The sequence below is a fragment of the Rhinatrema bivittatum genome, chromosome 4 (genome assembly GCF_901001135.1).
Source record: "Rhinatrema bivittatum chromosome 4, aRhiBiv1.1, whole genome shotgun sequence".
NCBI lineage: Eukaryota > Metazoa > Chordata > Amphibia > Gymnophiona > Rhinatrematidae > Rhinatrema > Rhinatrema bivittatum.
This window is the reverse complement of record NC_042618.1, coordinates 383,955,130-383,967,943: the sequence shown is the minus strand read 5'-3', so window position 1 is coordinate 383,967,943 and position 12,814 is coordinate 383,955,130. Positions and strand designations below refer to the sequence as shown.

Below are 12,814 nucleotides of genomic sequence, written 5' to 3'. Positions count from 1 at the left end.
CCTCCCAAAGCATGACGTTTAGTGGGGTGTCCAGTTATGGTCCATGAAAAAGTTGGCCACCCTACCTGGCACCCTGCCACTACATGATGAGGATGAGCATCTAATCCTTCTTGGCTATAAAGAACACTTAGATCACCACCAAGAAATCATGGGAAACTGGTCTTGGTTTGTATCACTGCCCAGCAAAACAAAAATTAGAAGGATGATATTCAGGCAAGAGGCCTTGCTTTCCAAAGGTTTTCTCCTCTTCTGGATCTCTGGCACCAAATAACTCTTCAGAAAGCCAGCCTTAAATGTGGATGCCAGAAACTCTGAGAGATATTACAAGTGCAGACCATTCTCTCTCATTCCAGGAATTTCAACATGTTGAATTGCTGCTCAAGTCTGCGTGCGAAGCTCGAGTCCAACCTTTGGCATTACCTCAGGTTTTCTCCTTTCCTTTAATCTAGGCATTACAGATTTCCTCCGGAAAATCAGCTTTGAGGGAAATACTACACAGTTCCTGTCTTCTCACAATTGAACAATTAATGTTCCACTACGTTTTCTGCTTTAAATCTCTGAGATACTTTTAAACTGGTTCCTATTTTTCTAATTTATGACTGCTATCAAGGTTTCCTGGATGCACAAGTTCAGTTCCAAACAACATTAGGGCTTTTCACAGGGAAAGCTCACAGTGCCCAGGCTGTAAGAGGTTGGCGGGAAGCAAAGGAACTCTAAAGGCTTCAAAACATCAGAATTAAGAACATAAGAACATGCCATATTGGGTCAGACCAAGGGTCCATCAAGCCCAGCATCCTGTTTCCAACAGTGGCCAATCCAGGCCATAAGAACCTGGCAAGTACCCAAAAACTAAGTCTATTCCATGTTACTGTTGCTAATAATAGCAGTGGCTATTTTCTAAGTCAACTTAATTAATAGCAGGTAATGGACTTCTCCTCCAAGAACTTATCCAATCCTTTTTTAAACACAGCTATACTAACTGCACTAACCACATCCTCTGGCAACAAATTCCAGAGTTTAATTGTGAAAAAGAACTTTCTCTGATTAGTTTTAAATGTGCCACATGCTAACTTAATGGAGTGCCCCCTAGTCTTTCTATTATCCGAAAGAGTAAAAAACCGATTCACATCTACCCGTTCTAGACCTCTCATGATTTTAAACATCTCTATCATATCCCCCCTCAGCTGTCTCTTCTCCAAGCGGAAAAGTCCTAACCTTTTTAATTTTTCCTCATAGGGGAGCTGTTCCATTCCCCTTACCATTTTGGTTGCCCTTCTCTGTACCTTCTCCATCGCAACTATATCTTTTTTGAGATGCGACGACCAGAATTGTACACAGTATTCAAGGTGCGGTCTCACCATGGAGCGATACAGAGGCATTATGACATTTTCTGTTTTATTCACCATTCCCTAATAATTCCCAACATTCTGTTTGCTTTTTTGACTGCCGCAGCACACTGAACCGACGATTTCAATGTGTTATCCACTTTGATGCCTAGATCTCTTTCTTGGGTTGTAGCACCTAATATGGAACCTAACATTATATAACTACAAGCCGTTAAGCCCATTAAAACGGGCTACATCCCTCTGTCTCTCACCTCCCCCTCATTCTCTCTCCCCTCACTCTTCACCCCCTCCCTCACCCACTCCTCCCCACCCTCCCTCTCCTCTCACTCACTCCCCTCCCCCTCCCTGTCCCACTCCCTCCCTCTCTCTCCCCCTCCCTCTCTCTCCCTCAGTCCCACTCCCTCCCTCAGTCCCACTCACTCCCTCTCACTCAGTTCCCCCCTCCCTCTCACTCAGTCCCTCCCCCCAGTCCCTCCCCCTCACTCAATCCCTCCCTCCCACTCAGTCCCTCCCTCTCACTCAGTCCCTCCCCCTCACTCAATCCCTCCCTCCCACTCAGTCCCTCCCTCTCACTCAGTCACTCCCTCCCCCCTCTCTCCCTCTCACTCACTCAGTCCCACTCCCTCCCTCTCTCTCCCAGTCCCACTCCCTCCCTCAGTCCCACTCACTCCCTCTCACTCAGTCCCCCCTCTCCCTCTCACTCAGTCCCACTCCCTCCCCTCCCAGTCCCTCCCCCTCACTCAATCCCTCCCTCCCACTCAGTCCCTCCCTCTCACTCTCTCTCTCCGTCCCTCCCTCCCACTCAGTCCGTCCCTCCCTCCCACTCAGTCCGTCCCTCCCTCTCTCTCTCTTCTCCCTCCCTAGGTACTGGCCGCTACCGCCGCCCGCTACCGCCGCCGCTCGCTACCGCCGCCGCCGCCCGCTGCCGGTACCGCCGCCGCCGCCCGCAGCTGCCACTGGACGCCGCCATTTTTTTTCTTAGCGTCAGACCGACGTGCTCGCCCGCACATGCGCGGTAGAGCTGGTCTCTACTGCGCATTTGCGGCACGTCGGTCAAGCTTCGTTTATAGGTATTGATAGCATGGGTTTTTTTTCCCTATATGCATCACCTTGCACTTATCCACATTAAATTTCATCTGCCATTTGGATGCCCAATTTTCCAGTCTCACAAGGTCTTCCTGCAGTTTATCACAATCTGCTTTAATATTACAGAGACCTATTCAGAATGGCATCTTAACCCTCGGCTTCCCAAACCTGTCATAGGGAACCCCACAGCCAATTAAGTTGTCCAGATATCCAGAATATGCATACATTGCAAACCTGGTATATTCAATTTATCTCGTGCACATCCTAAAAGAAGCTGATCTGAAGGCACATGCACACTTACGAAGCCACAGATTCCCCTCTGGTTTGGTCCTGCAGATTCTTCCCCAAGGGGTCGATTTTAAGACCCACGAACGCACATGGATGTGCTGATTTTATAACATGCGCACAGCATGTGCAAGGCTCGGCCACATGTGTAACCCCCGTTATTTACGCGTGTGGCCCTTTTAAAATCGGGCAGCAAATGAATAGGACAATAGAAATGTAAATAGAAAAAGCAAAAGGCTGGCATTTCATTTTAGAAATTTGTGGGCAATTGAATCTTATACTATTTTGCTTGTCCAAAACTTGGCACCCGTTGTTGAATGCAGCCCAGTTTTCTTTTGTGAATTATGACTGGGCGTATTCAGTCCAGCTCTGGCATCATGTTCTGATTTGTGTCTGTGGCCACACGGTCTGCGTAGGCCCCTGACACACTGGCTCACCTGTTGGGGTACTTTGAAGCGCACATATGAGCACAGCCTCAACATGTCCTCCATTTCTTGTGGGGTGGATGGGATCAAAGGGGTCCTGTGAACATTCTCAGAATTCTTGATGTCCTGCATCTGCTTTACAAACTCGTTATTGTTCGGAGCCTTCAGACCTAAACAGCACCAGCATGGAAAAAGAAAACAGGACTGGCTGAAGTAAGCACTGCAGCATGAGCAGAATCCAGAGCTGAATGATTATTCTCTAGTAAAATGCATCTCATCACCATACAGACCACAGCGTCTTTCTAAAGAAACTGGTGCAAATGCCAGTGCTCCCAGTTGGTGCTGCCGTATGGCGTCATTGAGACAGGTAGGCTTGTGAACCGAACAAGGTCTCACTGCACAAACTGTTCCACAAATGTATTTCCCCCCTCCCAGAGGATTCAGAGCCATCTCATTTACAGTGTCTCAGATGCTACATCATATGGCATCACTTCAAATTCCCTTGTCTCACAGTGCCTGCGTGCCATCCTGAACCCTGTCATCCCCTCATCACATCTGCGATTAACATAGTCTGAGCAAGTTGTAAGTTCCATTGACCTGGATATTTAGAAACTGCTGAACTCTAGCTGGATAAAAAGCAATTTATCTAAGTGGTGGCCGCTGAATATCCAGCTATGTTCAGTGGCTGCTACTTAGCCGGGTAGGCCACTTATCCAGTGGGCAGGCAATGGGCATAATAAGGCAACACTACATAGCTGGATAACCTAGCCAGATAAGTGCCAGTTAAGTTATTCAGATAAGGAGCACAGAATATGGGTATATTCAGCAGCATTCTTATCCAGCTAACTTACATACAGGCTGATACAGAACGGTGCGCTCAGCCGAGCGCACCTTTAAGCCCCCATTTGGCCGCGCATTTTTGACGCACTATTATTACTCCTTATACTGTAAGGGGTAATAGCACATGGAAAACGCGCGACCAACCCCTCCCCGCCCCCCCCCCCCCCCCCGAAACTAATAGTGCTCATCAAATGATAAGACTATTAGTTAGTCACCCCAAATTCAGAAAGTAAAATGTGCGGCCAAGCCGCATATTTTACTCTCAGAAATTAACGCTTGCCAAAGGCAGGCGTTAATTTCAGACAGCACCGGGCAAGTGTACAGAAAAGCAGAAAAAACTGCTTTTCCTGAACATACCCAGATAAGTCCAGACAAGCGGGGGTTTATTCATCCCTACCAGCAGATGGAGGTAGAGAACAAAACTTTGGGCACTGCCACATATACGAGAGTAGCACCTGCAGTCCCTCAGTATTAATCGATACCCAAGCCAAGATAAGAAAAATAAAGAGCGAACAAGGCTCCCAACATGGATACCCCTGACCAACTAGATAACCATGCAGAAAACGCTAAACCTAGAAATTGAAGCCAAAAAATGGCAAATCTGCTTTGCAAATAAATACAGCAGTAGACCAAGCAGTCTTTTGGCAGAGATCCTCAGGGCAGGCCTCTGGATTGATCTGTGGTATTACAGGAATGAAAATTAGCAGGTAAGAACCAATTTTCTTTTCCGTACACCCTCCAACTTAATATCAGAGATATTAAGTAAGAGGCCCCAAAAATTAAAAAAAAGAAAAACTTCTTAAAAAATAAAAAAAACCTGCCAGCGGCCAGCGGGTTGGAAAACGGATGCTCAATTTTGCTGGCGTCCATTTTCCGAACCCGTGGCTGTCAGCGGGTTTGACAACCGACACCGGTAAAATTAAGCGTCGGCTGTCAGACCCGCTGACAGCCGCCGCTTCCGCTAATAAGGAGGTGCTAGGGACGCGCCAGTGTCCCTAGCACCTCCTTATTAGCGCGGGCCCTTATAATTTAAATAAAGAATCACGCGCCCAGGAGAGGTGGCTGGGCACGCGTTGGGAGAGCCGGTGCTCGCCTTGGAGCACCCGCTCTCCCACGGAGTTTATTGAATCGGCCTGATAGCTGGATATCTCTGAATATCGGGCCTATAATTTTATTTCTTTATTTAAAATAATTTATAGTACATTTATAGAGGACACACCTTACTAATGTATTTACTGAAGGTTTACAAGCAATGTTGTGAAGCAAAAAATCAAAATTCTCTTAAAATTTTTAAACTGAATAAAGAAAGTCATAATTTGTACAGGAAAATTGTTCTTCATTTTGATCTATACCATCAACATCTGGACTAACTCACATTTAAAAAAATGTACTTATTACAATATGCAGAGAGGAGATATTCCAATCATATATATGACCTGTTATATTAGGAATGTCTATATGAGACCAAATGTACCTTCATACGATGCTATAATCTTGCTGCACAAGATTGACCATAGAACAGCACAAGATAAGTGATCAGCAGGCTTTATTACTTTGGCCAGAATTGATGCAAAAATATTAATCTTCTTCAACATGTGAGAGTGGAAGTGGACATTAATCAATACAGAGTTATAAGAGATCTAGGTATCTAATGATTTATGAAGTCCAAATTAATGGCTCACAGACACGATAGCTAAATTACTTATAGCATCGTATAAAGGTACATTTGGTCTCATATAGACATTCCTAATATAACAGGTCATATATATGATTGGATTTTGTTACATGTTATATATTTTGGGTTCTTTATTCTAACGAGAGGAGATATTCCTGCATAATGACTTTTCAAACCTATGGTTGTCACTTTCAGATTCTGGTCTTGGAGTACAGAAGATGAAACTGGAAGAAAGCTGGTATAAGTGACATTTGCTCCGGCAGAACCCTAAACCATGGAGAACCTTATCCACACCTCTGTTCCACTAATCTCACTTTTGTCCTACAAACATGAAAGCACGGAAATCTTAAATCTGCTCTATTGTTCCGGAACCTTGAGAAAGAACCACACTTCATAGCACGATGTGAACAGGGAAATCTGCCTGGTATTTTACCGTCATTGCTTAATTATTACTTTCTTAGTGTCCAGTTAGATTAGCCCAGAACAAGTGAGTATGCACCTCTACCAGCAAATGGAGATGGAACAAACTGACATCACAGTATATATACTCCTGCAGTGACATCAGCCTGCCTGTATTCTCTGTCTCCAGCAGATGGTGGTCATGTATCTGCCTACTGGGGATTGCTTTGATTTTAAAAAAAGGAGAAACAAGGAAAATAAATTTTCCCCGCTCTCCTGCAGTGATACCAAAAGGTCCCTCCCCCAGTTGAGACTTCCTGAGATGATTTCTGTCATCCCTCCGATGAGTGCCTTGATCCAGTAATTGGTTTTTCAGCTGGCGTGGACTTAGCTGTTAAGCAGCTGAAAGGCAGCAGGTGCAGGAAACCAAGCACAACTGTGACGGCAAATGCCCTCTCCCCCCGCAGATGGAGACTGTCTCTGTACTCAGCCAGGTAAGGCTGAGCTCAGGTAAGTTAAAAAAAAAAAAAAAGAATTACAGAGAAGGAGTGTTTTTTGCTGTAGGGCTTCCTCCTTCCCCTGGTCTCCTTGCTCGGTGAGCCGTTCCAAAGTTCATCCCACTCTGTGGGAGGACGAGGGACGTAGGCAGCCTGGCTAGGCCCTGCTCTGAGGCTTTTTTGCTGTGCACCATGTGGTGGGCTCAACGGCATTTTGCGCACTCTCTTTAGGCTACCCTCTACAGGATTGTCAGTTCGGTGTTTGTGTGTCCAGTTTTTGGATGCTTAGGCAGGCCTAGTAGTCTGTGCGTCCAAGTTAAGCGGCACCTTAAGTGGCTGTCTGCTTACCTGTGTGCACAAGTTGAGTGTTGCTGTGTGCTTAAGTTTTATGGCGTCCATCCTAGGGAAGCCTAAGTCTTGGGTGTCTAGGCATTGGGATGCCTAGGTCTGAGATGCCTAAGTGTTAAATGCCTAGGTTAGATGTCTAGAATTTTTGGACGTTTAAAGAAAAAAAGTTAGACGCATGCTTCTAGCCACTGATCAGCAAGCTACCAATCTAATGGCACATATATCTAAGAACCTAAACATCTTTCTCTTTGCACTGCCTGTCATATTTGGGCATCTCCACCAGGAGTGCCTGCTGACTTGTGCCAGCACTGTTTGGAGGCTCAGGAGAATTATCTTCCTCTGATTTCACTAAGCCTGATTCTTCCCAGCCGGATGTAGGTCTGAGTAAAGAATTTTCAGGTGGGGTGCCTGATTTTGGAATTCACCTAGCTGGTTCTTCAGCAGGAGAAAGTAGCTCAATGAATGAGACTCAGGTACCTCCTGGTCTGGATACTTCTACATTGTCATGGGTAGAATTTTTCCAGGGATTGCAATCCTTTCTTCAGGCGCAGTCCTCAGCCCCATCCAATGCTCCCAGAGTAGAATTGCGGATGCAAACCTTGCCTGGACCTACTGGTAAGTGCTGAAGTACACGATAGAGATCCAGATGGCATGGATGATGATACCGATCCTGACTCTCTTGAGGAAGGCGAAATTCCTCCAGGATTAGAACTGTATAGGACTATGCTATGGTTCTTCTATAGAGATGAATGCCAGCCCTGATTTCCCAGACCTTGAAAATACTGGGAATACCTGGGGCAGATTCCATGTCTGAGCCAAAGAAAAATCCCATTTTGGTTTCTCTATGTAAAGTCTCTTGTTTTTTTCCCTGGGATGGAGGCCATTCAAGAATTGATTGATTTTCAGTGAGGCGCCCCAGAGTCTAATTTCAAAGGAGGTCAGGTTTTGGAAGGCCGGTGGTGAGAGAGTGTTTACATTTTCTGAAAGTGGATGCACTTGTATGTGCAGTCTCCAAGTGGACGAGTATCCCCGTGGAGGAGGAGTTACCTTGAAGGATGTACACGATAGGAGGATTGAAACTATCCTTAAGCGGCATTTGAAGCAGTGGCAATGACTTTGCCAATAGCGTCTTCTTGTTTCCTGGAGGCTTGCTCTTGTTTACTTCTCTCTCAAGAGGTTGATGACTCTAGGGATGAATTCCAGGGCAGTTATGGAGCCAGTGGCCACATTCTTGGCAGATGTAAGCTGCGATTTGGTCTGCACATTAGCCAGAGGGGTGGCTTCGGTAATAGCGGCCAGGCGTCAGTTATGTCTGAGAAATTGGTTGCCCAATGCGACCTTCAAGGCTAACCTCACAAAATTGCCCTTTAAAGGCTCGCTTTTGTTTGGGAGCGAGTTGGAGAAACTGACCAGTAAGTGGGGCGAATCACCAGTTCCTCTATTACCAGAGGATAAGAAGCAGATGCCATGCTCCTTTATCATGAGAGGTCGTGCTAGGGGATCCAAGCATTTGACCCTATAGAGAAGCGACCATTCAGAAGACTCGACCATTTGGTAGGTCTCAGTACTTCATCCTAGACAGCCCAGAAGGAGCACTAGCTCAGGTAGTGGATCTTCCCAAGCCTCCCAATGAAGGTTTTCCGACCCACCCCCAGGAGCAGGAGATAGGGGGACACCTCTCTCTTCTATCAGAGATGGGTCAAGATCACATTGGATCAATGGTCCTAGAGATGATATGAGAAGGATATGTGCTGAAGGGGTGATCCGGGAAACTACAGACCGGTTAGCCTGACTTCAGGGCCAGGAAAAATAGTGGAAAGTACTCTAAACATCAAAATCACAGAACATTTAGAAAGACATGGTTTAATGGAACAAAGTCAGCATGGCTTTACCCAAGGCAAGTCTTGCCTCACAAATCTGCTTCACTTTTTTGAAGGAGTTAATAAACATGTGGATAAAGGTGAACCTGTAGATGTAGTGTACTTAGATTTTCAGAAGGCATTTGACAAAGTTCCTCATGAGAGGCTTCTAGGAAAAATAAAAAGTCATGGGATAGGTGGCGATGTCCTTTCGAGGATTACAAACTAGCTAAAAGACAGGACAGAGAGTAGGTTTAAATGGACAATTTTTTCAGTGGAAGGGTGTGGGCAGTGGAGTGCCTCAGGGATCTGTATTGGGACCCTTACTTTTCAATATATTTATAAATGATCTGGAAAGAAATACGACAAGTGAGGTAATCAAATTTGCAGATGATACAAATTGTTCAGAGTAGTTAAATCACAAGCAGATTGTGATAAATTGCAGGAAGACCTTGAGAGGCTGGAAAACTGGGCATCAAAATGGCAGATGAAATTTAATGTGGACAAGTGCAAGGTGATGCATATAGGGAAAACTAACCCATGCTATAGTTACACAATGTTAGGTTCCATATTAGGTGCCACTACCCAAGAAAGAGATCTAGGTGTCATAGTGGATAACACATTGAAATCGTTGGTTCAGTGTGCTGCGGCAGTCAAAAAAGCAAACAGAATGTTGGGAATTATTAGAAAGGGAATGGTGAATAAAACAGAAAATGTCATAATGCCTCTGTATCGCGCCATGGTGAGACCACACCTTGAATACTGTGTACAATTCTGGTCGTCGCATCTCAAAAAAGATATAATTGCAATGGAGAAGCTACAGAGAAGGGCGACCAAAATGATAAAGGGAATGGAATAACTCCCCTATGAGGAAAGACTAAAGAGGTTAGGACTTTTCAGCTTAGAGAAGAGACGGCTGAGGGGGGATATGATAGAGGTGTTTAAAATGATGAGAGGTCTAGAACGGGTAGATGTGAATCGTTTTTTTACTCTTTCGGATAATAGAAAGACTAGGGGGCACTCCATGAAGTTAGCATGTGGCACATTTAAAACTAATCAAAGAAAGTTCTTTTTCACTCAACGCACAATTAAACTCTGGAATTTGTTGCCAGAAGATGTGGTTAGTGCAGTTAGTATAGCTGTGTTTAAAAAAAGATTGGATAAGTTCTTGGAGGAGAAGTCCATTACCTGCTATTAATTAAGTTGAGTTAGATAATAACCACTGCTATTACTAGCAACGGTAACATGGAATAGACTTAGTTTTTGGGTACTTGCCAGGTTCTTATGGCCTGGATTGGCCACTGTTGGGAACAGGATGCTGGCTTGATGGACCCTTGGTCTGACCCAGTATGGCATGTTCTTATGTTCTTATGAAGTTTTGCAGTATTCCTCGGGATGTGTTCATGGTCTCTCCCTGCTACTCCCCGTCGAAGAAGCAGGCAGTGGAAGATACATTGGCAAGGCTCCTCAGTCTGAGGGCTGTGATTCCATGCCCCCATCTCAAGAAAATACAGGACAATATTCAATTTATTTCATTGTACCCAAGAAAGAGGGATCCTTTTGTCCCATCCTGGATCTCAAGGGTGTCAATTTTCACCTGCAGGTGACACATTTTCGCATGGAGACCTTGCGCTTAGTGATAATGGCCATACAGTTGGGGGAATTTCTGATCTCTTTGGATCTGTCTGGAGCGTATCTTCACATTCCCATTTGACTAGAGCAGGGGTGGGCAAGTCCGATCCTCGAGGGCTGCAAACCAGTCGGGTTTTCAGGATACCCCTAATGAATATGCATGAAATAGATTTGCATACAACTGAGGCAGTGTGTATGCAGGTCTCTCTCATGCATATTCATTAAGGATATCCTGAAAACCCGACTGGTTTGCAGCCCTCGAGGACCGGAATTGCCCACCCTTGGACTAGAGCATCAACACTTTTTGTGGTTCGCGGTTCTGGGATGCTATTATCAGTTTTGGGCACTGCCTTTTGGTCCGGCCATGGATCCCAGGACCTTTTCCAAGGTAATGGTGTTATGGCAGCAGAACTGAGAAAAGATGGGATCCTAGTACACCCGTATTTGGACGACTGGCTGATTCGATCCAAGTCGCTGGAGGAGAGCTGCCTGGTGACCTGCAAGGTGATTTCCCTGTTGCAGGAACTCAGCTGGATTGTGAACCTGGTCAAGAGCAGTCTTGGGGTTTGGTTCAACATGAAGTGGGGCAAGGTTTTCCTGCTAGAAGCTCATATTCAGAAGTTGATGGCATAGCTACGTCTATTAATGAACACTCTGTACCTGACCGTATGGTCCTACCTGCAGGTACTTGGTGGTGGCTACAGCTGGGTCATCCAAGGAAGGAAATTTCCCTAGCTCCACTGGGCTGGCTAGTACTGATGGCGGATGCGAGCCTCCATGGTTGGGGAGTTCACTGTCAGAAGCTGACAGTGCAAGAGCGCTGGGATGCAGAAGAGTCTTTCTGGAACATCAATCATTTGGAAGCCAGGGCAGTCTGGCTGGCATGTTTGCAGTTTGGCGACAGGCTGCAGGGTCGAGTTGTCCAGATAATGTTGGACAATGCAACGACTGTGGCTTACATAAATTGGCAGGGAGGAACCAAGAGCCAAGTTATGGAATGGGGTGAACTAGATCTCCAGATAATTTCAGCCTTGCATATAGCAAGAAAAGATAATGCAAGAGCAAACTTTCTCAGTAGCGAAAATCTGGACTCAGGAGAATGGGCGCTATCAAATGAGGCTTTTCAGCTTATTCTGGATCGCTGGGATCTCCCATTTCTAGACCTGCTAGCTACTTTTTGCAATGCAAAAGTTCTTCAGTTACAGGAGAGATCTGAAGTTGTTGAGGATAGATGCCTTGGTGCAGGAGTGGTGGAAGACAAGTTGCTGTACGCTTTTCCTCCATGGCCCATATTGGGCAGATTAGTCTGAAGAATTGAGCGCCACAGAAAGATGATGTTCTTGGTTGCTCCAGATTGGCCCAGGAGACCATGGTATGCAGATTTGTGGCAGCTCCTGGTGGAATCGCCCCTTCCGCTTCCGGCGCACAGGGATCTGTTGTGGCAGGGTCCTATTCTTCACAAAGATCCAACTCAATTTTGTCTTACAGTAAGACCCTTGAAAGGGCTCACTTGCTGAAATGCAGATTCTCTGCAGCAGTGATTTCCACCTTGCTAAGACCTAGAAAGTTCTCTACTTCCTTGGCCAATATATGGGTTTGGCGAGTGTTTGAAGACTGGTGTGAGGATGGAGGTATTCTTCCTTGTTCGGTCAAGATCCTGCTTATTTTGGAATTTTTGCAGGATGGCTTGAATAAAGGCTTGGCACTTAATTCCTTAAAAGTACAAGTAGCAACTCTTGTCTGTTTCAGAGGTCATGTGGTTGGTGGATCCCTGTTGGCTCATCCTGATGTGGCCCATTTCCTGAAAGGAGTGAAACATCTTCGCCCTCCTTTGTGATTTCCGGTGCTTTTATGAAGTCTTAATTTGGTATAGGATTTCTTAGCAGGCCCTACTTTTAGACCAATTTGTACCTGAATTTGCGGTTACTGACCTTGAAAGTGGTGTTTCTTGTGGCAATTTGTTTTGTGCATAGGGTTTCTGAAATGCAGGCCTTGCCTTGTCTTGCCAGGAGCCATTCTTCTGGGTGACTCCAGGAGCGGTACAGGGGTGGTCACTGACTTTCACTCGAATCAGTCCATCTCCCTGTCCTCTCTGGACAAAGAGAAAGATGTAGAGGAGTATCATCTGTTGCGACCCTTGGATGTCAAGAGACATACTGTCCAGTATCTGGAAGTTACTAAGCCTTTATGGAAGATGGATCGCCTGTTTGTTCTTCAAAGTAGTAATAGGCAGGGAAAGCTGGCCTCATGGGCTACTATCGCTCGCTGGATTAAGGAGGTAGTTATAGCTGCATACATTGATGCTGGGAAACAGTTACCTACTCAGGTCAGGGCTCATTCCACCAGAGCTCAAGCAGTGTCATGGGCGGAAGTGAAACTATTATCTCTCATCGACATTTGCTATGCTGCCATGTGGTCCTTG

At 45.7% G+C, this 12,814-nt stretch overlaps 1 protein-coding gene across 2 annotated transcripts in view; it reads right to left on the bottom strand.

Annotated features, from left to right (window-relative positions):
• The window catches only part of ABHD6 (abhydrolase domain containing 6), a 105,979-nt gene that overhangs the window by 28,692 nt on the left and 64,473 nt on the right, over positions 1 to 12,814 (bottom strand). For both annotated transcript variants that reach the window (XM_029600958.1, XM_029600959.1), the window contains one exon: positions 3,155 to 3,312. In XM_029600958.1, coding sequence (XP_029456818.1) covers positions 3,155 to 3,312 — 158 coding nt within the window. The remainder of the gene's footprint in view (positions 1 to 3,154; positions 3,313 to 12,814) is intronic.